General features: G+C 35.2%; 1 protein-coding gene across 3 annotated transcripts in view; it reads left to right on the forward strand.

Annotated features, from left to right (window-relative positions):
- The first annotated feature begins 540 nt into the window (after positions 1 to 540).
- The window catches only part of pdgfc (platelet derived growth factor c), a 106,968-nt gene continuing 79,778 nt past the window's right edge, over positions 541 to 27,730 (forward strand). For 2 of the 3 annotated variants that reach the window (XM_015344718.2, XM_006629479.3), the window contains exon 1: positions 541 to 1,390. In XM_015344718.2, the coding sequence (XP_015200204.2) occupies positions 1,279 to 1,390 (112 nt within the window). In that variant the 5' untranslated portion in view covers positions 541 to 1,278. The remainder of the gene's footprint in view (positions 1,391 to 27,730) is intronic. The other variant, XM_069187955.1, reaches the window with a different exon arrangement.

A 27,730-nucleotide genomic window follows, 5' to 3' on the forward strand; every position in this document is an offset into this window, starting at 1 on the left:
GGTCTGTCTGACTAATGTAAATTATTACCTGTTCTCCATAAATATGCTACACAAATTTGGTCTTTTCCAAAGATATGTGGAGATAGAGGAAGTAAGGTTAAATAATCCCTGTCTCTGCAAGAAAAAGTTTCATTTTGGGAAATCACAGGGTTCACAAATTTTCAACAACAAAAAAAAACTTCCAGTATTAAATATTTAAGTAAATATGGGTTGAAGTGGAATTTAACTTTAACTAACCATTTAACCATTTCGATCTTTTGATTCAGACCTTCCAATTATTCAACTATTAATCCCTAAAAAATGTATTCTTCGTTATTCAAAGTGTTAATGATAGAATAATTTCTCAGCTTTAGGAGTCGATAGGTTTTTTGATTAGCTTTACACATACGAAAAATCCAAAAAGCCCGTGTCAAGCCCTGTAAAGCAGAATAAAAAGAATTCAGGACAGCAAATGAAAGGTTAAGTACTTCCCTGGGGGAGTTTCCTGTGTTGGGAAAGTTTTACTTTATGTATAGCACCTGTTGTGTCGCCAGTTGGCAGTCTGTGTTCACCCAAGATTCAGACCCTGCAGTCTCAGCACTACAACTCAATTCCATCTGCTGTATATGGGATCAGACTTCACACAGCACTGGGAATCCTTTTTCTTTACGGGATCATTTGGAATTTCACTAGTCTACTGACAGTTAAATCTTTACCTACGGCGCGACATCCATCTGTGCCTGGAATGCACGACTTGAGAAAGCACTTTTGAGCCTCGGACTATAACAACTCTAAAAAAACATTCGGATAGCAAACAATCACTGTCTAAGGAGACGTGAGTCTTCTTTAAAATCAAAAGTGCCGTTTACAAGCTTTATTTGTATGGGAGTGATAGACCTCGTCTGTTGTAAAAGCAGTGAAACAGTTTGTACAGTATCAGTCGGAAAGTGATCTTGAAGTTTCTCTAAATCGTGCCAAGTTTTTATAAAGTTGACAGGTGCTCTGCACTAACATCTCGCCCGGCTTCGTATGCGCGCCTGACTTGAACACCCATCATTCCAGGAGTATTGTCTTTGGTCTCTGGGTGCTAGCGCGAGTCAGGGATACTTTTATCACTTTTTAATGTAGACGCAGAGCCTTTTGGTTGGGATTATGTGGATACTACCCTGCGATTATCTACTACCAATGTTGCCAAACCAGGATCGGTGCTTTCTTCCATCCGAAATTTGTGCATGTTGAAATTAACAGCGAAGCGACAGACCTGAAGTACATTATACGTTCTGTTTACAACAAATCCAAATGATCCTGTCATTCTTATTCCTCCTTATATCGTCAATCCAACAACATGGATCGGAAGCTGAATCCAGCCTCAGCAACAAGTTTCAGCATACCAGTATGAAAGATCAAAACGGTAAGATTTTGTTGATCTTTATTGCTTTGAGAGTGTAAAAACACTTACAGTACCAAAATCTAATCTCGGTTCTGAAAAAGTTAAGTAGTTCTCAAAAACCTTCAAACAATCATCCTATCGCTTGAAAATAGCACCAGAGGCAGCAGTTTCTCTTAAACGTTAATGTATTGTAAGTGAAAGAATACCTTTTGTTCAGTACGTACAGCATAATCCTGCATAGGAAACGAACATTACATTTACCTTTCAAGCGTACCTCAAGTGTTTACAAAACCCTCAAATCCCGTCTCCTTTAGGAGCAAGTTTTCCTAAAGATGTGAAAGGTTTCTTTCATGCATGGAAGACAGCTTCAGGGTGTGTAATTTGCTTATCCTTTGAACCCTTCCTATTTTAAACAGTTTATTTCTCCAAATCAGCTTGTTTCTGGATTGCATTTACTTTTTAATCTTGCATTAAAAATCGAGATTATGGTGAATTTATGATCTAACAACAAATGTTGAGTTAATATTTCATCCGTAATTTCTCCCTTGTAATTCTTTTAACTGTTGTATATAATTAAATAGTAGTCTATTAAACCTCTTTTTCACATTGACTGGTCACAGTGTAATAACTCATGCACATTTTAATTCTGCTTTAATTTACTTCGCATAAAAACGCTTCTGTTGATGCCCTCCATGTGGCTCAATTTAATTTACTGCCTTTAATTTAACTTTGATTTTAAAAGAGAGTTAATGGATCCCTTTCATCCTCTACACCCCAGGCATATGTGAGCACAACCAATCTCTTATGAATTTAATGAATTTCTATTAATTTATCAGGTCATGTCTCAGTAACTCCATACACGTATAATGGATTGTTGAAGGTAACACAGAAATAAGTTTTCATTTTCAAGTACAGTATGAACTTAATCAAAGGTTTACTTTCAAAACAGAGACAGCACAAAATATTTTCTTGATTTCTGTTTAATTCCAGGAAAACACTCCACTGCAGTATGTACTGTTATATTTATCCACCTGTTTCCAAAGATAATTTTTTGCATATTACACTTGGTTCAGATTTTAAATAAACACGGTGTCCTATATTATTTTTATGGTAATGCTTATTGATAATAACTTTATGTGAAATGTTTATCTGGATTTTACAGCATCTTTGGAATTCCAGTACTCATTCTATTAAAACCTTTACCTTGATATATGAAATCGATGTTTTCTTAACTAGTTCAAGGTTAATTTGAGCACTGTAGAAGTATCCATTTGATTTTGTTTTTGTTAATATAGGAATATCTTATCTCAACAGTTGTTGTGACTATTGCTTAAATCAGTCTGAATAAACAAAAAGAAAGTGTGACATTTTAAATCCAAATATAAATTATAATGCATAACCTTGTTACAAGCATTTATATTTTAAAACATGTTTTTGGTCATGTTTGAACTGTTCACCATAAGACATTTATGTACTTCCTTTTTTAACATCAGTGGCATGACAAATTTGTTGTGGCCTTTCATAAGCAGTTCACAAATAAGATGCTTATTTAAGCAGACGACCTTGTTATGCTGGAGGAATGAATGCTGTCACTCCATGCTGTTTGTTAATGCGATGACATGTAGCACCTGCAGACTGTGAGGGCTACTGATCAAAGCCCTGCCCCAGGATCAATGTATAATCAGTGTGGCTTGGGAAAAGCTGGGTGGGGAAAGCGATCAAAAGAAGCTGAAAACCAGCAACTCATTGAATGAAAACCAGCCAGAGTGTAACCTTTGACATGAACACGCAGTGCTCTTTTTTTGGTTGGCTGATATTAGATGCCAAAAGGCAAGCTGCTATTGATCTGTGAAAACTAAGAGCTGGGCCTGCATGCATAGTAGAAACAGAATTTCTGGCCTCAGAGCTTCCATTCATTTATGCAGAAAGTGTCACGTGATGGCTTTATCAATGCAGTACATGCACAGTTGGTGACCTATACAAATTACCTTATACTGTATAAAGAAGCTTCTTTACAAAAACCAGAAGCTTTTTAACTAATAACTTCTAAACAGTATACGGTCCCTTAATTAGTAGTATAATTTCTCAATCCAAGAGGAAAACTAAATCTACATGCCCCTAAACGCCATTTGTTGTAACCACATGATTTGGCTTGATTAAAGTCTACCCACAAGAAGATGTGGAATCTTCTTAGCTGTGGAATGTAACTTTGGGAAACTGTTTTGTCAGTTAAGTATAATGTTAACGCAGAAATAAATCTGAACTTTTAGACAAATCACTAAGGCTATAACAATTGAAGTGTTAAGGGGCTATTATTGCTGTTTATATGCAAAGTGTTAATCTCATGCTTCTCACCTGATATCCCTCTATATAGTTTGTGATACAATGCCATTGCTTTGAAAATATGTTCTTCTTCCTTGGATACATGTCTTTTTTAATAATCAACTCATGACGCAAGGGTAGTAACATTTCATCATTATTATTATTGGTATGCTATTGGGAAAAACACTTTAAGCTGGTGTGTTGGGCTAGTGATTAACATTATCTTTAAATGATTTTTATCTTTGCAAATATGTTGTTTTTTAGTCATATAGCAGACTTATACAAAGTGGCTTTCTATGTACAGTACATATTTTGGTGGGGCTGCTGTACAGTATATATATATAACAATAATAAAAATAATAAGAAAAGGGGGACGGAAAAGGAAGTATTTGTAAGTAAGTAAACTTTGTAAGTTTCAATTCCAATACCATATATATGCTTTGTATCAGTCTCTTATTCTAAATCCCATGTTTCTCACTGTGCAGCTCTTAAGAGAGTAATTACATTACTTTATATAGTATATTCATATACACTATAAGAGAGCAGGTAAGAATGAAACTAGAAATAGAATGAAGACCAGATCTTCATAAAACCAAAGCTTTATTTTAGAGTTTATTTCTAAGATTGATATCTTAAGATAGAAAATTAACCAAAAAAGGAAAAAGAGTCAGGTTCAAGTATCACATATATACAATATATAGTAGTTCAAGTAGGGAGCTGCGTCAGCGTGCGTAGGTTGCAAAGGAACAAGCAAAGGTTTATTCAATGATGAAAAGAGTGTTACACCCGAAGAAGGCTCCATAGCTGAAACATTGTGTTTCTTTTCCTCTCTTTTCAGTATGGAATAAACCTTTACTTGTTCCTCAACGTTATATAGTATACATACTGTATATCATGTATACATTGTAAATGTACAGTATGCATATTATTGTTGCCATGATTAAAAGCAAAGAAAGATAACCAGACTGTGGTCAACTACTGTGAAGTTTATTATTTTTCTTTTGCAGTGGTTAGATAAGATGATTTTCTATTTATGTAATATCTTTCCATTAGCTGATTACCACAGATTTTCTTCACTCCCTACCACAGTAAGTGTAAATGTTCTGCTTTTTGTGATAAACAAAATATTACATTACACTTGTTAAAAACATCTGGCACATACCATTAAATTCTGTTTACGAAGGCAGAGTATATAAATTATAAATCATAAAAGTGCAGTTGTTCCATTTAGTGCATCTAATAACATATTGCTTGAGCCAATACATGCAGCGACACACATGGAGGTAAATGAAACAGTGCCCCAAAATAAACTATGGCTCTTCTTTGTAACAGAGAGGATTAGAAACCAGTGGACCGGTTCAGCAGTTGAAAACCATTACTCAAACATGACACCACCATCTCCTCCTATCACTGTCTGTGAAAGCCCACCCACTGCAGGAGTGTTCTGCATAGCTGTGACCACATTTAAAGAACCAGCTGCAGACACTGTATTAGAAACAGCTTATCTCTTCACAATTTACATGTTTACTTTCAGTGCATTTGAAATGAAGCAAACATGTGAAAACTCCTTCAAGAATTAACTCAGAACAAATAGTCGTATCCTAAAGTTAGATTATGGGATTGCTGTCTTTTGGGTTTGTGGTTTACTCACATCTTGTTTCAGCCACATTTATGCTGTATGCTGTAAACCATGCTGAATACTTTTCTTGCTGTTTTGGGAATTCATTATGTTAAACATCCCTCATAAAATTCTGTATTTTAAACATCTAAAACCTATTTTAGTTGTAATCAATCATTGCAGCAAATCCATGTTTCATTTACATATAAAGAGTGAGAAATAAAGAATAATGCCTTTTAGTGAAAATATTCTTTTAACCCTCACTAAATAATGTGTACGACCTCTGTTACAGGAGCAACTAGAAAGGTCAGGGCATTTATTACACAGGGGTTTGAATTATTTGCAGCCACAGTTCATCCCATTCCACAATTCCAGCTGGATTGCCTATAGTTGAGATTGTGAAGAAAGTAATGGTATGTGGGGAATGAACAACATGTTTTACCGGCTCCAGGAATTCCCAGTAGGACTGAGATCTTGGCATTGTTCTGGAAATGAAAGGTGAAGGACTTTAACTGTATATTTGACTGGGGTTCCTAATATTTTGGCTATTGAGTACAAAATGGAAATCCTTTTAGAAAACTACTTTTTTCTAAATCTTAACTTGCATCATCTTATACATGTTGAGAATTATGTTTAGAATGGTTCCAGGCTGACCTGATCATAACCTTTTTCTCTGAATTTCTTAGAATCTGAGACACTAACACATACTGTAAAATTAATAACTATCCAGAACCTAAAAGTGGATTTCATTGTACTAGCTCAAACATTTTCAGTGTAATATAATATACAATACATTGTACATTGTAAGGTATAAGGAGAGATTGATTCAATTGACTTTTCCATGTAAAAAATACTGCCTGTAACAGCAAACCCCATTCTGTTATCTCTGAGGGTAGAACTACTATGCTACCTTTGTCAGACCTTTGTGTGGGGGGCAAAGGAAAACAACAACTAAAATGCTCTGCACTGGATGGCAGATGCCTGTGCAATAATGTTTTTGATGTAATTTTATGGAATACTGTTCTCATAAAAAATAGTCTCCTTTTAGAAACACAAACTCACAAGCTAAAATAGTACATTACCTCTCGTACTGTTCATTTTTTTCGGTTCATCTCCCAGGTCAGCAAGAATGGTGGTTTGTCACCTACCCCTAACCAACTCTCCTGTCAAGCTCTGCACATAGTGTTTCTGTGCGGTTATGGTCTGGTGACATGGGAGGCCCATTACTTTCAAAAACTGTCATTTGTCATTCAGAAATATTTCATCTACATTTTTTCTGGCTTTGTTTTGAAGGTTATTATCAAATCAAGTAACAAAATCTTTCTGTGGACATTGCATGAATTCTGAATTTCATTTACAAGCTTGCTGGTTGTTTTATTAGATTTCCTCTCTGAGCACCTGCAAAACAATCCTAAACTAACATTATTAGATCCATGTTGTACTACAGACAAAATAAAATTCCCCTGGTTTTCTTTTCATATTATGTTTACTCTTGGAAGGTATTATTTCCTTATCACAGACAAGTTTTAAGCTACAACTTTCCTCATCACGCCAGCTTCACTTTAATTTGTATGTGCAGTATATAACGACTTGGAATTAGAAATTAGCAGGAGGCTGATTTTTGGCTTTTGAATGGTCAGTCTGTCTTTAATTGTACAGATGAATCAGTGTTTTGCATTCTGAATCAGTTGATTTTACAATGCAAAACATTGACCCTTCTTCCGATATGCACACTTCATAATTTGGGGTATGAGATCATCACAGTCTGCGTCCTTCCTTGGTGCCATGGTTACTCACTCACCATATAGTCCTCTACTCTTCTTTAGGTTTCCTGGTTGAAAGATTCATAAACAGATTGCCTCGCCTATCACCTGCTGACATGTCACCATTTTCAAATTTTTTGTGTAAGTTGTCATCTGTTTCTGTCTTCAGCCATCTGAATGAATAGGTAATTAATGTTTCACTCTACATTGGGTAATTAGGGTAAACACCGCTATAACATATTCACTTTTACAATGTCTTTTCAAAGGAAGTTAGGCCCAACCTTTTGCTTAAACCTGTAGTTTAAGATTTATTTCCCTTCTTAGTAAAATATTGACTTTGAGGTAGCCCCATAATTTTGACAGAAAATGTTTTTTGACCTGCTTAAGTGTATAACATTTTTTCTATTTAACTTTTACACTTAGCTGGGTTTATTGCCTGTGATACTGTTAAACAGGATATGCACTTCAACAACAAATCTTTTTATAATCAAGTGCCCACTCTGTGCTTACTGAGTGAGGCAGTAAAATAAAGCAAACACCCAAACCATAAAGTGTATAGGTTAACCTACTTATGTAATACTATTTATGTGATTTAAACAAGAAAATTAAAATTTTCCCTCTTTTGAAATGAAATGTTATTGTTTTTGGAACATTTTTATGAGTGTAGTGAGACTTCTGATGTTGTTTCAAAGAGGAAGGCTTACAAAGTGTACATTGTAGCCGATTACTCTGAGGCAGATACACGATACACTGCTTTCTTTTAAAGAGGTCACCATTGATAGAATATGGTCTTTCACAATGCTGCTGGAGTGTCAGTTCCTTAATACTGTACATTAAATGATTTTGTCTTGATGAGAATAGCATTGGACATCTTCTGTGTTGCAAATGTTTAAACTCAGAAACTGAGTCCTTCCTAATTTAGTGCTGTAAAGGAGAGTTTGATCTTCTAGATAGTAACCTTAAAATGGCATCTTAAAAACATGTTTTTCTTTTTTACAGTATTCACAAATTGATCTTTTTAGCAAATCAACCCCAAGCATGGTAAGTATAATCCTTGGGATGGTAGTATTCAATTTTACAATTGTGTTCCTGCATAAACTGAGATGGTGGCTTGGTCTGTTGTAACTACAACTTCGAATTTTCAAAACTCGGTTATAGACTAACCTGTTTCATGTTTGTAAGCTTTAATACATAGTTACTGAAAAATGATATGAAATTGTCAAAAATGATCAAACTCTTTCATCCATGCTTGAATGAATCAAGGCTTTAACTAGAGGCAACCTTCTGTTTTCCAAAGGACCTACATTTCAAAACAAGGGATTAGCATAGCTGCCTTGCAGTGTTTGGACCCTGGGTTCAATGCTGGGTTCTGTGTGGAGTTTGGATGTTCTACCTGTGTTCATGTGGGTTTTCTCTGGGTTCTTGTGTTTCTTCGCACACTCCAAAAACATACCTGTAAGTTAATTGACTTCTAGGAAAAGTGGCCCTAGGTGTGTGTGTCTTTGTGCCTGCCCTGTGAAGGACTGGCATCCTGTCTAGAGTGTACCCATTGTCTTGTCTTGTCTTGTACCCATTGTTTACTGAGATGGGTTCTGGCTCCCCTGTGACACTGAATTGGACGAAGCAGTTAGGAAATGGATGGATGTTTGATTAAAATGAAACTTTGAAAGTGAAGGTATTTTCTATATATTTAAATGGATTTTTGTATCTTTTTTAGACTAGCAATCAGGCCTGAATCAGTCAGCTTTCATTATGCCAGTAATATGTGATTTTATCAGAACCAACAATAATCTTACAGCAGTCCAGAACTAACAATGAAAAATGTATTAACAACAGAAATGGAAGGAAAAGGAATTTCACTCATCGTTTTTTTTTTTCATTTGTGATCCATCAATGCAATTTCTAACCATTTTATTCAATTCAGTGTCACTGGAGCTGGAGCCTGTCCTGGCAAACAACAGACAGAAACAGACATGCACACGATTTTCCAGAATCCAGCTAACCTACCAGTATTTCTATGGACTGTGAGAAGAAACTAAGATGAACATACAATTAAACCCAGGACCCCAGCTCTGCAATGCAGCAATGCTAACTAATGTGCCACCATACTCCCCTATATACTGTACAGTATGATGCCACCTCCCTTATTTTTAACAGATTTTTATTCAAGAAACTATTGTTATTACCCATTGGTTTATAATTATTTCATTCAATAAGAATACCATAATGACAAGGGAAACTGTATATCCTTTTTAAAAACAGGGAATGGTATACCAATTTTCTGAGTGAGCCTTAATGTATGTGCACTCAAGGTACAGTACATGTACAGTACATTTTAGTCTGGAGGATTATCTATACTGTATGTACATGAATTGTATGGGAAATTATGTTATAAATCGGTGTGTGTGCAAAAGAAACAAATGATGAGTTACCGAAAACAAACGTAGGCAACATTGTCAAACTAGTCAGACACAAATAGCTAAAATGTGTCTCTGTGTGTAGTTTAATATTACTGGAATAGGAAGGTCCTTGGCATAAACAGGCAATTAGCTGATACTATCTCATGGCAGAATTAAATTTAAACATTTCAGCCACAGCAGACAAAAATAAACTTGTCAGAAAGAACATTAAATATTTGTGTCTTCTTAGCAAATCAAAAATGAAAGTACATACTTTCTGAAGTGTTCTTCCTCTTAATTATGTCTTCTAGAATTCTAGTTTGTTGGTGGGCTAGTATTTGTTACATAAAGCTTTTTTTTCAGAGGTGGTAGGAGGGGGTGCATTTCACTGCCCTGATTGACATTGCCCTTACGTTGATATTGTGCCCATCTGTATAAAATGCAGACCACCAGCAATGTCACATTGGCAGTTGTGTAAGACTAATGATCTAGCTTTTGTTTTTTCCAAATATTAGGCTTAGTGAATTTAACATAAATGATATCACAGAAACCAGATGACTGTTTCTAGCAAATGGATATGTTTTAATTAGTTGACATGGTGGTCCACATCTGTGGTGGGTTTTACCTTGAGAAACATAAATACTGTTTAGTGTTATGCTAACGTAATACGTCAGAGTCTTTTAATAGGACGATTGTCACCAGTTTGCTGAACATTGTTTTTATCCCCTAGTGAGCAGCAAATGAACAGTGCAAATGATAAGAAAATTAACTGCCTTTACTTATTGCAGGTATTGCAGAGTATTCTAGATAATATTTGCATTCTGATTAAGTCACAGAAAGCACAAACCTAAAATAATTGTTAAAATAAACTCATGTGTCTTTTTATTATCTTAGAGACTTTAATTTATGTAGTTTTAATTAATGTATGTAGCATGGTTATGTTTATGTTATAAATATGACCAAAGATGAAGAACTATCTGTCTGAAAAACAAATTCAAATGTTCTGCTTGTTTTTTCAAAATATAACCCCAAGCATATGTATACAGTAACTCACTGTGTAAAACCATAAGATAAATATAACCTAACTACAAGGCTTTTATGTAACAAAACCTGTTTTTAACAGTGGAATTACCTAAAATATATAAACATTTTTTAAATGAACTGTTATGTTAATTCTGGATGTGTTCTGAACCGAAAGACAAATTGGGGTTCTTTGATTTATAAACTATCCAACTTTAAATGGGATTAGGATTGTCATCAAACAGGATTATTAAAATGTGTGATGTTTTGAAATAGATGGTAGTATTATTGAACTATTTATTCTGAGTGAAAGTATGCATAAAAATGTCATGTACGGTATTAGACCACATGCCAGTCAGAAAACTGAATCATAAAAGTGCATTTGAAAATTCAAAGTAATGAACAAAGCTGTAAAAAAGTAATGTTGGATGTGATTACTACTTATATCTGCAGTTACATAAAACAAATTCTGACATTGAATAAATTATACACTTAATTACATGGTTATTATTTATTTTTATTTTATTAATTTATTAATACTGTACACTAGGGTCTCAACATTTGCAAGATTTCAGTGCAGAAAACCACTCCAGATAACCAAATTCATACAGTATATAACCATGTCCGTCGCATGTATACAGTACTACAGTATTTTGTATGTATGGTTAAAAGACAAGTAACCCTGCATTATATGATAATTAAAGTATTAATGCATTGTTTATAGGTTATTTTAAATAATATTGATCAACTGAAATAAACAACAGTAATAACTAATTTATAGTAATCGGTTAAAACAAATGACATGAATCCCTTCTCTGTGTTCCGCAGATTCCTGCACTTTTCTGCCTCTGTGATTAGCACACCCCACTGTAATGAAATGGGCAATACAACTCTCAGAGAGAGTAAAGTCGTCTCCAGCCTGTCATTCACTACTAATCGGATATAGAACAGGATATGTTTGTTACAATATTGAAACAAGACCATGCTGGGATAAGGACGTTGAGTAGTGGCTACCTGGGCAGGTGGCAGGGAGAGTCTCACTAGCTGGATTCCTTTCACCATCCTAGTCTGCTAATTTGAAAGTTGTGATTAACAACCTTCATTTCAGTTTCATCCCAGCTTTGCTATTCTTACATCCGAGACACCGTTGGCTGGGCTGAATCACGAATAAACAAACCTGCGAATGTTAAATTCACAGCTGTGGAGACTGGAAGTGGAGTTGTCTAGTTGTGTGATTGGCACATGACACACTTACTCATTGTCCTTAAGAAAAAGGCAACTGATCACCCAAAGTGTCCACACAAGGAGACACAGCCATTTCTTGAAAAAAGCCAAGATATCAGCTTCTTCAACATGGGTGGTCAGTTTGTTCCATACTTGCACGACTCTGTGTGTAAAAAGTGCCTTCTGGTCTTGGTTTTATGTTCATGTAGTTTCCATTTAAGTCCTCTGGTTTGTGTTTCGTCGTTTTTTTTGTTACTAAGTCTGAAGAAGTAGATTTGGATTGACTTTGCTAGTGCCTTTAGGGATTTGGCAAGCTTCAAGCAGGTCCCCACATAGTATTCTCAGCTCAAGACTAAAATGATTCTTTTTGTCAGTCCTGGACATTCCTTTAAGCTTGGGAATTCCAGAGCAGTGTTTTTGCAACACCCAGATAAAGCAAATGACCACAGTATTCCAAATTAAGTCTTATTAGTGTATTGCTAAATTTTATTCTAACATCCTGTAATTTAATTTCTATACTTATAATTATATTTATAATATTTAGATATTATATCTGACACCACAATGGGAGACTGTGTACACTCTGATCTTTTTAGGAGTCATGCAACAGAAACAGGTATAGCCATAAGATAAAAATTGCTGGACAGGCAGATGCTTACCTGCTCCAAAATTAAACAAAACTTTTCTCCAATTTCTAGTGTCCACACGCCAGTCAGTCACTTCCTTGTTTTCCTCTTGGATGAGGCACATCATTGAAAATCCACTCTTTGCCCAGAAAGCAGATGCCAATGCTGACAGAAGTTGTTTCCTTGGCTTTAGATAGTCACTGACCAAATGTCCTCCTCTCACTGGGAAGATGACAAAGGATTGCAGATCATTCCCCATTTTCTCCTATTTATATGAATCTACTACCTGTATATAATATCTTAACATCTTGTCTATTTATTGCTTTCCTACCTTGAGAATTACGTATCAGCAAATACATATTTTCAAAAAGTAGTCTTTTCACTATCAGTGTTTCCCATTTTGAATTTATAATACATGTATTTATTACATAAATGCAATATTCTGGAACAACAGTGATACTAATACAAATCCTTGTGGGACTCCCCCAGTTACTGTACATCACCCCAGATTGAGCATTTACTATTTATCTGCACTGTTTTCCTTATCTTGAATTACTACAACTGAAGAATTAATATTTTATGAGGGACTTTATCAAAAGCTTTCTGAAAATCTAATTATGCTATGTTATACTGTATGCTCTATTTGTATCAATTTATTACTGTTGTTTGTTTAAAGAACTTCAGTAGGTTTTTTAAGCAAGACCTACTGTACCTTTAAAAGTCAATGTTGATTCTCCCCTAGAAAATGATTGCCATGCAGATGATCTTCTAGTTTAGTTCTAATTATCATTAAAATAACCTTGCATGTAATTGAAGTAAGACTTATTGGTCTTATTTGTCATCCTTTATATATTTGTGGATACTAGGGATTTTCCAGTCGATGGGTATTGCCACTGCTTTGAGAACCTGCTGGAAGAATTAATGGTCTATGAATAACATCTCTTGTAAATACAGATTGTAGAATACTTGTCCTGGAGTTTTGTTTATCTTAAATGCTTCTGGAATCTGTAACACATCTGCCTCTTAAACACTAATATTACTTAATATAGAACTTTACAGCCTGAGGCATGTTGCCTATTTGTTTTTGGTAAAGTGAATTGTTAGTCATTTAATACATCAGCCATTACCTTTTCATTTTCATTTATGATTTGTCTGCCCTCATAAATTACTGTTGCAAAGTAATTAACAATTATAATTGCATAGTGTTAGGATTTTCTTTCTGTACTGTATTTAACTTGATACATTTTAACATTGTTTTTATCGCAGGTTGTCATAAAAGGAAAATAAATATGTGTTACACTGAGCAAGAGGTATGCTATATACAGTACCTAAGAATGTTGTGTACTGTATAGTATATTAGCCAGCAGCCATATCACCCTGCAAATCACAACTGGCAACCCCCTGAAGTTAAGCAGGTGTGAGCCTGGTCAGTACCTGGATGGGAGACCTCCTGGGAAAAACTAAGGTTGCTGCTGGAAGAGGTGCTAGTGGGGCCAGCAGGGGGTGCTCACCCTGTGGTCCATGTGGGTCCTAATGCCCCAGTATAGTGATGGGCACACTATACTGTAAACCCCGGTGTCCTGGCCACATTTCCTATTGGCCCTTGCCAATCATGGCCTCTCAATAATCCCCATCTATGAATTGGCTTCATTACTCTGCTCTCCTCCCCACTGATAGCTGATGTGTGGTGAGCGTTCTGGCGCACTATGGCTGCCGTTGCATCATCCAGGTGGATGCTGCACATTGGTGGTGGTGGAGGGGAGTCCCCATTACCTGTAAAGCGCTTTGAGTGGAGTGTCCAGAAAAGCACTATATAAGTGTAAGCAATTATAAATTATTATTATTATATTGGCAGTACTATTAGATGGTCTTCCATAAACCGTATTAACACACATACTGTAGCTCACAGTGCTCCAGAATGCTGCATCACTTTTGCCTTTTTATAACTCTACTAAAATATGTGCAGGACAAACATGCAGCAATCCTCTGCATGTTTGCACCACATTGTGGATTTCTACAGACATGACAGTGTCTCCAGTCAAGATAGAATATAGCCTGTAATAACAGTGCAGTGACTGCATACTGTACTAAGAACCTTTGTCCCATTCTCAGGTAGCCTTATATTGAACATTCAGTTACCCATATTGTACCTCTTACTCAAGGCTGGATAAAGGTGTTAGACCTATATCAGTATTATAAACAATATTTGAAAATAAATATAAATAAATATTTTACCCCTTTAAATTAGTGTTTTTCCTGTTTCAATAGGGAGGTAGGGCTAAAGACGAGTGCATTCTCATGTAACATCAAAGCAGCTATTAAAGGATGCAGGGACAAGCCCAAATTGTATATACAGTATGACCTGTACTATATACAGTACTGGATATAACCTTAATTTCTGTTGTTATAAACTAATGAAATGAGAACCTTAAACCTAAAACCCATATTAGGAATAGTGTATCTCCCTAGTTGTTAAATGGTGGTTTGCATGCTATAACATATATGAAAGGTAAACCAGGTTATTAAAATGTGTATGTTATCAAAACCAAAATCTGATCTACAGCACTTGTCCCTGTATTTACTGTAAGTATCTCGATCAGTGTCCAAAAGCGCAGAATTGGTAGTGTTATGGTTTTTGAATCAGTAACCCAGCTTTCTGTCTTTTAAAAAATGTTTTATATATAAAAATGATTAACTTTTCTACTTTGTACTAGCAATTTCTTCCTGAATGTTTTTGCTACAGACCAAACTTGCTATACACTAGTCTGATATTCTTTGCCCAACATTAATGTTCAGGCATGTCTATTCATACATCTATTACATTTACGCTTTGAAGATTCTTTGGGGTGTTTCCAATATTATAAATCTGACTCTGTAACTGTTCCCTCTACTTCTGCCTTATGTGAGGTGCTAGACTTCAGAGTTCTAGCCTGGAAGGGATCCATATTGCAACATACATTTCACAATATAATCTCTACCATTATGTATAGTCGACAAACAGATACAGAGAAATATCTCTAACAGTTTATTTTTTTAAATCTTACATTTGTATTTAACTTGAGCTTGCATGGTGCTTGATTGATCATTGTACCATTTTACCTTTGGCTCTTTTGATCTGTCATCACAAGACATGCCCTTTGAAGCTGGAATATGCTTCATTGTCTTCTTTGCCTCCTCTGTCTTCTTTGACGTTTTTATGGGGGGTTCCATGTGAGCTTCTAATGTTGCGTTTTTTAATTTTGTTCTTACAAAAAGAGTTACAGATGAACAGATACAATCTGGATCTTAGCTAAATCATACAGTGTAAAAAAAACTGTAAACCTGTAAACCCCCAAATTACCAGGAATTGTCCATAAAGGGTTTTTAAAAAACTATAGACTAATGAAACTAATTATGACTGTTAATGTACTATCTATTAATTATTTTTCATTGTATATAGTGGGAAAATATGTTTGTCTTTGATGGTATATAACTTCTTTCATATTGGCACTGTTACCTCATTTCTAGTGAACTAGTAATTGCCTGAGGTTGGAATTGTAACAAAAACTAGCTGTGAAAGTCTACAAGTTATCTTTCCTCCTCTGTTTGAGAACATAGGAATAAATAACCTGAGATACATTAGACGTATTTGTTTTAAGAATCTTTACTTTAATCCTTTTAGTACAGATGTTTCATCGGTACTAAAAGCACAGCACCTCTCGTTGAACCCTTATCTTAAAAGATTATACCCTTCAGTCTGCATTTTCTGATTATTTAGCTTTATGCATCATACTGTATATCTATTGATTTTTTTCTTTGTAGAGTGCGCAGCAAGTCAGAATATTTCATGGACTATCATGAGCATCTGCCTCTTCCTGCAGATTCCTTTAGTTGGTATAGCATTAGGTAAAAGCTGTTTTCATGTATTACAAACTAATGCACTGAAAGTGAGTTTTCTTACAGTTCTGATGAAAATTTTTATGTGTACGTTTTCTACTCTAAAGGTACTTAAGATAATAGATAAGACTCAGAAAGATGTGTAGAATTTATTGCCTGCTTGAAGGCCACACCTCAAATCTTCAATGTCTTTAGATCTTTCTTGTAGTAACATGATCTGTGTTTATTGCAGATGTAGTGTATTTCACTGTACGTTGGCTTCATGGGAGGATAAGATTTGTGATTTTTTTTATTTGTGATCGTGAGATTAAGATGATTGATAAGTAAAATGCCTTTTACAATTCCAATTCCATGCCTACATTTCATCACATTTGAACAAGTATTGTCAACAAGTGTCAACAAAAACAAGTGGTCAAGTATTGTAACACAGTTGCACAGTTCCAGAGGCCATGCATGACATTACCTCCAGAATGCTTAATAGATTAGGTAGTGTTCTCTGGAGCATCTGCGGCTTTCTTTGCCCGCATTTTAACTTTGTACCAGGTTGCCATTTAAAATGTACCCACAATGTGTAAAGTTAAAAAAGTAAAAAAAAATCCAGACTTTCTGTGACTTGAATAATCTTTTTTATATTATCAAATGAGTTCTAAGCAGTTTGCTTCATGTCCTGCCATAACTTTTTAATGGGATTTAGGTCTGGATTTTGACTTCCAATCCAAAATGCAAAAGTTCTTCTTCTGCCATTCTGTTATAGAGCTGTTTATATGTTTATAAATGTCTTGTTATATGACCTATAATTGGCTCTACTTCGGCTGATAAATGAATGGCCAGACATTGTCCTCAAATTTGCTTTTGTAACACTGGATTTAACTTGATTCAGGCTTTCCAGGTCCTAAGGCAGTAAAACATCCCCATGCTTCATGTTCAGGATAAGGTTCTTTTGTTGGAAGGCAGCATTAATATATAAAGCTTATACAGTATAGAAAAATTTTTTTTTTTTTAAATCAGTGTTTATCCATCCAGCATAAACCTCACTTGGCTGTGTAACCTATTCTTTCTATAAACACCTCAACCTAATCTCTCCTACCTGCTCTCACCATTACTGTAGTAGCTCACTGTGCTGGGCTTTTGCTTGGTCACAAATCTGAAATGAAATCACACTCATTCTATTCCAGGAAAGGTTTGATGCATGCATACTACCCATGAGTTGATGTGATCTGAGGCCTCCTCCCCTTTTAGTGTTGTTGAAGAGATGTCAGGAATCCTCAATGAAAAGGTATACAGATCCTGTGCAGACACAGGAGCAAGTAGATATTGAGACAGGCGAACAATCCGGAACGTTACGTGAGATTGTAGTCAATAAGCAAAAGGTAGATCAAAATCCAGGAAGTACAGAGAGAAGCAAACAATTCAAAACAGAAGGTGAGGTCCAAGGTTGAGAGGTAAAAGGGAGTTCAGTAACCATTAAGCGAGATTCAGAGCAGCAGGAAGCGGGTTAGGATGGTTTAAATAGTGCTGCTTGCCGCACGGTAGAGCGTGTGCTGATGAATTAATACGTGTGGCGGCGCTTGTTATTATTAATCCGCTGCTGGTACTGGTTAGTATACTTTTGTGAGTTGATCTCCGCTGGCTGGTGGTTGTGACAATTCTGGCTATTTGTTAGCACCCTACAGTTGTAATTGTTCCTAAGAAGAATAGACCTAAAGCTCTCAGTGACTTGAGGCCAATAGCTTTGGCTCCATTAGTTATGAAGACTAATAAAAAAATAATCAAGTCACATATTGTGGCTGCAATAGAGTTAGATCTTGACACTCTCGAGTTTGCCATCCTGGAAGGGGAGTTGACGATGCTAAATTTTTTAACTCTATGTTCTTCACAAACACTTAGAGTGTAAAATTCTTCAGTTAGACTGCTTTTTGCTGAATTTCCATCAGCCTTTAATACAATGCAGAAACATATTTTGATTGTAAAACTAATCACACATTTCAAATGACCAAAAGAACATAAAATTTACTTAATACTGGTATACCACAAAGCGTTATTTCTCCACTCCTTTCATCTTACAATGCTGATTAATCTCTCTCTGTGGAAATCACTATATCATCAAGTTTGCTGATGACAGTGTATTAGTCTCTCTTCTCTCAGAGCCTAGACGAACAAATGAACCTATCTTCACATTTGTTAACTGGTGTGACACTTCTTACCTTGAGATGAATGTGTCAAAAATAAAAAAAGCAATAGCATTCCCACAACAATCCCCAGTGAGACTGTTGGTATAGTTCACAGTTACAAACATCTTGGCACTGTGTTTGATGATAAACTTAAGTTCACTGAGAACACCGATGTCATTGTGAAGAAATCCCAGCAGCACTTACTGTATATGGTCTGAGAAAAGAGAGTGCCTTTGGAGTTCAAAAAAGAATTCATCAACATTTGAAAGGTTTTTAAAATTTTATCAAATCAAATTGTATTACATTTTATCAAAAGTATTTTAACATTTTCTTTTATCTGCTGGTTCACCTCACTCAGTCAAAAAGACAAAAAAACATCTTCAGAATGTTGTAAACCTCAGCTCTAAAGTCAGTGGTGAGCCTTTAAGACTCCTGGCACAGTTGTATGCCCAGCAGATCCTGAAGAAGGTCTTATCCCAACATTGAAGACCCATCTCATATCCTTAATCAGTCTTTTGAACTTCTGCCTTCAGGAAAAGGTTTCTGCTGTCCACATTGTCAGACAAAGGGACATTTTATCTTTGTTCTAGAGGCCTTCAGGCTTGCAATGAATGTAAAGAAGTTTTAACACTATGATCTCAATTGGATAGAGCCCCCTCTACAAATGTGCATGTAATATCTTCTTAAATACTACACACTCTTACCTTCAATTCAATTCAGTCATATTTGTATAGCACTTCTTACAATGGACATTGTCACAAAGCAGTTTTACAGATTTCCAGGCCTGGACCTTTAGTGAGTAAGCCTAAGGCGACAGTGGCAAGGTAAAACTCCTTTAGACTAAAGTAGGAAGAAACCTTGAGAGGAACCAAGGCTCGAAAGGGGGAGCCTATCCTCCTCTGTCCGGTACCAGGTTAAATTAAAATAAACACATACTGTATGAGAGTCATCTATATTCTATTACATGGTGGGACAAGCACAATCCTGTATGGTAATGTCCAACAGCATTTGGAATGTTCAATTGGTTTCCTTCAGTTGAGATTTCTCCGCGAAGGGCTTTGTGGAGGATCGGCTGCTGGTTTTATGACCGGTAAAAGGAGCTGGATTCTGTACCTGGGCCACCAAACAGTCCACCTCCAAATGGATGGATAGAAAAGAACCCTTCACTAATAGAAAACAAAGTATTAGTGAATGACAGTGAAAACAGAAATTGGTAGTTTGAATGTCTTGTTTCCTAAGTATTCATCTGAAAGCTTGACTAAATGTCTCTTGTTCATGTGCTGGGTTTGAAGTATATTTTTTTCTTAGTAATGGTGTTTGATTTGTTATGTGTTGTATGTTGCACCGCTTGCTTCGTAAATTGCCCCACTGGGGCTGCTGCCTCATCAGGACCTCCGTGACATTTAGATGGTACTCTGAGGTTTGTTGTGTCTTCACGGATGATTTTCTGGGTTACTCTTTGGAAGATCTTGGCAGGATGTCCAGTCCTGGGTAGATCACTGTGGTCTTGAGTAGTTCCAGTTGAGGTACAACATTTTAGAACTGGTTCTGTTACCCTTTCCTGAAATATGTGCTTAAAACGACTTATTTTCTGAAATCCTTTTGATTGTGGTATGACTTGTTTCCACTACCCTGTATGATAAAGACCAGATTCATTAAATTCCTGACCATCATACAGGAGACATCTGCCAAACAGTACCCCTTGCTTCCTTGCTGTCCAATTATTTAATCACCTTCTTATTTTAATTACCCCCTTATTTGTACTTAGTAAAGCAGTGGTTCATTAATCATTTCTTATAAACACTGGTTCTTCATTTTTTTCTACTTCATGCAGCCTTTCATTTTGAAAAAATCTGACTCGATAGATTTAATTTTTATTTCAGAAAAGACCAGTTGCCGTGATCAACAATAATATCAGGGCAAGAAGTTGGAATGCCCATAATTAGTGTATATTAGGAGTTCACGGGCTTTTTCTCTGTGCTATATGCAAAACCTGAAAGATTAAAATTAGCATTCAGAACAATTATATTCTTCAGTTAATATAAAGTGTCTAGGTATATACAGTAGACACCTTAACAAAAGAGACATTTCACTCTGTCATCTAAATAGAAGTAGGTTTCAGAGAGAATAGTTGGTTTCTGTAATAAGATAAATGCCTTTGAGTAATTTGCTAGACACTCAAACTTGCAATACTAGAGACTCAAACACATTAGTAAGTGCAAGGTTTCTGATCTCCATTTAAGCCCTAACGTCCAGGACTTGAACTGATGGATTATTGGCAATTCTGTCTGATTTTTTTTTAAATGAACTGGGCCATGATCCATATAGTCTCAAGGGCACAAAGAAGTATAGATATATACATGTTGCTGTTTTGGGGATTGGTTAATTTCTTTTATCTGTATAGTTCTGACATCAGACAGCTTTGATGAGTTGAGCTTTCTTTCTGTCTCTACAAGCTTTTGCAGAGTGCACACCTACATTCCTTGCTGGATTTCATCACTTTTTGACAATGAAATCTCTTAAAAGCTTCCTATTTCTGCTCATTATTTTATTCATGCATGTGCACTGTTTGCATATTACCTTTACTTGACAGACAAAGTGATCAGAGGCCCCAGAGTAAACAATGATATAACCTTTAAAAAAGCAAGCAATCATGAGACTGCTTGCTGTGTATTGCTGCCAGTACTTTACTGTGTAGGAAATTAGAGGTTTTCAGCATGTAACTGCAGGTAACATAATATAAAACCATATGTTTACTGCCCTTTTCTGGAATGTTGGCCTTATATGTCAGTCTGAAGGCAAAATGAAGCTGTACTTAAGTTGTTATTTTCTCCAACTTTTGCAATTACGGTGACATGTTATATATAGACAAGAACAGAAAGGTGCTCCTAGGCATAAGAAATGATAAATATAAGAAGAAACAGTTGGTCTATACATTATTCTGATTGTCTGAAGAGGAATTAAAAAAAAATATTTGACAAGGCTTGGGATTTCTTGTCCACTTTCTAATCTTAAAAACATGATCTTTGAGATCTGCTTACTAATAATTGATGATATAGTGAGTATAGCTGAAAGACTAGCACATGGTTGTTATTTTAAGATAAGTGCCAGTTGCTTTAAATTCTTCAGGAGTAAATGGCCTTATAATGGAGGTATGTCAGCAGCACCTGATGGACCACATACTTTACATTGCACATATGCAGTGTACATTTCAAAATTGTACATACACAGAGCTTTACATTGAAAGTGCAAGTTGTTTCCTGATATAGACCATTTCTATTTCTATGTTGAAAATATTGATAAACTATTAAATAAAATACATATTTTAAAACTAAAATCTATTTGTGTTAGACATTTTAATTTGAAGTTATCAAGCAAACTGTGTGTCTCAAGAATTCCAGCCTAAAATAACAATAAAGACTAATGGTGAATATGTGGAAAAATTGTGATTTTTGTTCTTTTTCACATGCATACTAGAAAACTACTGTGACATAGTTTTATATAGTAAAAACATATATTTTCCTGAAAAATTGTTTTTTCATTTTTCAGTTAAAAAATTATATAAATCTCCTTAGTTGCAAAAACAGAATTGCTCTTGAAATACAATTGTAGGTTGCCCAGAAACCACTAGAGTTGTTTGAAATTTTAGCTAGCTAAGATTGGGAAGTGCCACTGGGCTTAGGCAAGTTCTTTTTCAAGCAACGCTGTGTTGTGTACAGGGGTGTTATGCAACAACCCTTTGGTAGTGTCCAAGTCTCTATCAACTTGCAAGATGATCACCGAGAGCAGTGCTAGTCCTCCAACTGAAGGTGGACTGTATTGTTTGTGCCAATAGTCTGCATTAACATAACGGAGCAGACAATTGCAGTGTACATTTCTCAGGATCCATACATGTAAAGGCATGCCATCTGTGCTTGCAGAGGGGCTGTAGTGCTGAGTTGAGTTCCACAAGATTTATTGAGTACAATAGAAACATTTATTTGAAAAAGAAAAGAGAGTAGATAAAAACACAGTTTGGTTGCAATGTTTTTTTCTTTAGAATAATCCTTAAAGTTGAAATTTTTTGTCCAAATCCTGACTGGAAGGTGGGTGTGTAAACTTATTTTGTGGGTATAACATGGAAATAGATACAAAGTGTTGTGTTTTACAGGTTAGTCATTATAGTTTTGTAATGAACATTAAACTAATATATAAGACTTGATATTTAATTGTTCAGTGTGTGTCTCTTAGATGTCTCTTAGATATGGATGTAAAAATTGTTTTTACAGCCATATTTTATTTTGCATCAATTAGTAGTCTGTCACAAAATAAATTAACTCAGACACAGAGGTTTATTGTATTCTTTGTCATAATGAAATTTTCTTTTAGACTGAAACATTGACATTATGAATATTTGGAGTATCTGAAGAGGTTTGTTGGAAATGTATTTTCTCCAGTATTTCTCAAATACCTAACATCTTAGAAATTGTTTGGATTTGCTTTTAAAATCTTCTCTACACACACACTGCAAGTCTGACCAAAGCTAGCTGAGAAAAAGTCCAGGTTTGAGTTGAGGAAAAGATGGCAAAACTATCCCAGGCTGGTGATTCTGGGCTGTTGATACAGAGGTAAAAAAGCCTCCCAGTAGGACCTAATCTCTATTATATTCTGAGGCAGGACTAAAAGAAATTAATATGTATCCTGAGCATTAATCCATCTATCCTGCCATTATCCATAACCGTTTCATCCCATGAAGGGTTGTAACATTAGCCTTATGATGAATACATATTGCAGCTGAATTACTTTATGTGCATATGCCAGCATAGTATTCTTTAGTGATGTTCTGAATAGCTTTACATGTATCATGAAAATGAATTGAATTTTTTCAAAAAAAAATTTGGTTTTGCAGTTATGGACAGATCCATAAAAGAAATGCATCACTGAAATCTTATGTCATTATCCTTCCTCTTATATAACATTTCTAGATTAAGGCCCTCACTGATGCTGAAATATTCACTTCAATATAAGACTACCATAACTCCTTCCTTTGGAATACTTTCTAAGGTTCTAAATAGCCAGAATTCTGACTCGTTTACTAATGAAAAGTGCATAATTGTAAATTGCACTCCCTATAAAATTAAGAACGGACTTTAAAGTTTTCCCCCTCATGTATAAGGCACACATTTTGAGTTTGTGGAAATTTGCTAAAGACCTTCAACTCACAAATGGCAACCCACTGAAGCTAAGCAGGTGTGTGGCTGGTCAGTACCTGGATGTGAGACCTCCTGGGAAAGTTGGTCTCACAGCTGTTTTATTAGGTTCAGGTCAGGAAAAATGGTGACTAATGCAGGACCTTGACATTGTTTTCTTGAAGTCTTGCCATTGTAATCCTATTGTTAGTTGCCCCTCCCACCTCAGTATCACCTAAGACCACCTTAGCAGGAGAAATGTATCCTATGGAAGACTGCAAACTATGAGTTTTAATTTTAGCACTTGTATGATAGTTCTTTAGTGTTTAGTGCTTTCTAGATACTCTACCACAAATTATGTTCTTTTTTCCTGAACATTAACTTTGTTTTATTGAGGCCTAGAAAATGATTTAATTTGTGATATTATGAATGGGTTTCCTATTGTTAAATTCCTATTGTTAGAGCCTACTCTAACAGCTCTTTTTCCTTATGTGGAAACCCATTGCATCTGAGTGTCCCTCCCTCATTCAGACCAGCTGTGCCTCATTCGCATGTTTTCCCAATTTACCAGGTAGCCATCTTGGCTCAAGGCCACATCACAGGGTCTGAGTTTTGAACCAAGATAGCCACTTTCTCAATAAATCCACCTCTCACTATAAGACTATAATGCCTGTTCTTTACTCTGTGCCTTCTTCCAGTCCACTACCCTTATTATAATATCCACTCTGCTCATCCACTCCATATAATGTAGGAAGACTCTGATTCTCTGATTGCAGTTGTTAGCCTGTACAGTATGTACATATTTTTAAGTCCTTGCACGATAACAAACAAAAAATGTTGTAACACTCCTGCAGAAAATATGCTGTATAGATTTGATCAATGTTATTACTAACACAGACTATCTTTCTTCTTTAATTTCCTTCCTCTGATCTTTCAAGATTTTAGAACCAAAGGACATATCGTTTTGATACCATCTATTCTTGGCTATATTCCTTCGTAATCCCATATGCCATCTCTTTAAAAATCTACAAAAAACTGTCTCAACATGTAAATATTAAAAGCATTCAAGCTGTCACTGTGCATTTCTCCCTAAGCAAACTGTAGTTGTGCTATGCTGCTTCAGTCCACAAGTTTGCTCCTGCTCCCCTCTCACTGTCAAGCTACAGCTTCATACTGTATATTCCTGTATAACTGGATTTAAATCGTTAAGATGTGGTAGTAAAAGAGATAAATATCCCTCTTGTTTTATTTATAACAGTTTTGTGGACAAATACTGCTTACTTTTTAAATCTGCATGCAAATCACGTTTGAACATTTCTGCGGTGAAACGTCTGTTGCACAACCTGGACTTATTCACATTGCATAACATTAGTCATTACATTGGCCAGCAAGCAGGAAGGGCTGCATCACATCGCTATTTGTGGTGGTGAGAGACCAGGGGTTTCTGACAACATGGTGACTTACAGTACTTTCACAAAGTTAAAAGTTTTGTGCTGAATTTGAAATTTGTATTATATTTTTAGAATGTCAGTGAATTTATTTTGTTACCAAGATTTGACTAATTGCCTGAGAAATTGTGACTGCAGTTCTCCTTTAAGGAAAACTTAATATTGCTGTCGTCTTTGTGTATGTTTTCATTTTTTTTACTTTATGTTGTCATTTTTTATCTCCACTCCAAAAGCATTGATCTTGGCTCCAAAACCTTAGTGGAAGTACTGTAATTCCCTTGATCATGAAAACATCTTCTCTGCAAAATGTACTGTACTAATGTTATTCTATTTGTGTTTTGTATGTTTGGAGCCCTTTATTTAACTGTTGTTTGAAACTGTGAAAACATTTGTTCACAGATAATATAAGGCTTTGCAATGCAGTTTTAATTACAATTGTCAGCTTGTAAAAAATATTTTTACTTTCCATATAGAAATTCAGCAAATGTTTGATTTCCATATGTTTATATCTAGTCAACTGAGGTATTCTAGTGAATTAATTGTTGTGCTATTTGGGACCTCAGATTGTATACTAATGAAATACTTATTCATATTGAAGAAAATAAGAAGCTCTACATACTGTACAAAGGGTCAATTACAATACAAATAGAATCTCTTCAGTTCAGGTTTTTGTTTAATATCTATATAAATATTCCAAAAATTATATAATGAAGTAGTAGCATTTCCCCCATTAAAATCAAATCACTGAGTTTACAAAGAAAAGGAACATGAAATTGACTACAGATCATAGCATTAAAAACCTAAAAATGTCTTTGCTGTAATAGAAGTTCACAAGTTAGATAAGAATTATGTGTGAAGACATTCTATTAAACAGCTGAGAAAAAAGTAAGATTCCATCATTAAACTATTTTGACATTTTATTTTAATAGGCATTTCTCTGTTATTTCAAATACAATATTAATGCTTGTGAATTAAATACCATGATATAAACATATTTGATGTTTCAATTTGGTATTTGATATTTATATTTTGAAAAATATTGGATATGTTTTATGGAATTTTTGAACAAAATGGCAACAAAGTATTAATAACATGACATCATATAAAAAGAGAAAAAATAGATTAATACATAATTAGGTGTTTGATTCTTATTAAATTACTATATTATTATTTACTGGTGATTTTGTTTAAATTTGATTTTTTTTAATGTGTAATCTGTTCTACAAAGATAATTTGTTACATTCATTGTGATCTACAAAGATAGTTCTAACTTACAGTACTAATCATTTAAGAAAAACATCAATGGACTTTGTTACAAACTACACATTAATATAAATTGTGGTTAAATGTTTCACAATGCATAGGTATTTGTGATGGCATTTGTTCTGGATCATTTGTGGTGCAGCTATTTATATTAAGTTAATTAAAAGAGTAATTTTGATAGCTAAGAATTTTGTTCTCCTCTTCTAACCCTAAATGTCTCTGTTATCCCCCTATTACCCTCCAATACAGTATGTCTGCCTTTGAGAAAAAAAAATGTTGCCTGGAGCTGTGTATAGATTATAGAGATTCAAACAGAAAAAAAAAACATTCCTAACCTACCGACTCATCCTTGAGTGCAGGATATGGAAATGCTTGGTATTCATTGTTGAACCAAGGGAAAGTCTGCCATTAAGGCTTCATGTCAGAAGGAATCAGGCCCATGACAGTTTGTGTAACACTCTCAGGATTGCACAAAGAGACTAATGAAGACACCAACAGTATTTCAACAACATTATAGTTCCTGAATGAGGGGTGAGGTCTGCGTGCTATGTGTAGATGACACCTTTGTATTTAGAAAAATGTGAGAGCCTTGTGGAAGATGTTAAGATGTAATTATAGTGGCTGAGATGGTATGGAATTAAGGTGCAGCTAAGCAAGTCAGACTTATTTAAATCTGTGTTTTGATCCAGCGATGGTACAGGCTTTGAAAAATAAACCAATTTTAAAGAGATGGTGGGTGAAAAAAGAAGCTTTTAGGATTACTCTGCTATTTTAGACAGCATTTCAAAGACTTTACATGCTTTGCAAATCCCTGACAAGATTTATTGGAAGCAACCTCTGTCAACAGCAAAAAAAAACAAAAATGAATAAGTAAAGAGGAAAGCCACAAAGAAGCACAGTGGAGTACCATAACCCCATTGCCTAGACTACTAGTCACTAATAAGTTTAAGATGGATTGATAAACTGATGTGAAAACGTATCTCAGTCTTGGAGAGAAATACTCTCATGGTTCAAGGCCATGAAAGATCAATGCATACTGTTGCTTAGAGTAAATGCAATTGGTGACATCAAATGTGATGGTTTATTTCACCAGAAACTAAAGGTTTTACAAATTGTCACCTTCTACTTTTTTGAAGAGCCAACCAAAAGGCTGGTTTACTGGAGCATTGTTTAAAGATTATTTTTCAGATCAATTTGAATTTTTTTTAGGCATTTGGTATTTAGAATTTCACTACTTCTTGATAATACTCCAGTTCCACCCAGTGTGTGATGCCTCAATCTTGATATCAATGCGAACATTATGGTACTATTTGTGCTGCCATACAAAGCATTCCTCATTTGTCCCATGGATCAGGGCATTATTCAAGCTTTATGAATATGGCAGAATCGAATGGAAAGAGAAATATTAAAGAATTTTGTAAGACATTTAACATCATGATGGCTACTCACATGTTCAGAGAAAC

This window comes from Lepisosteus oculatus, chromosome 1 (assembly GCF_040954835.1).
Source record: "Lepisosteus oculatus isolate fLepOcu1 chromosome 1, fLepOcu1.hap2, whole genome shotgun sequence".
In the NCBI taxonomy this organism is placed as follows: domain Eukaryota; kingdom Metazoa; phylum Chordata; class Actinopteri; order Semionotiformes; family Lepisosteidae; genus Lepisosteus; species Lepisosteus oculatus.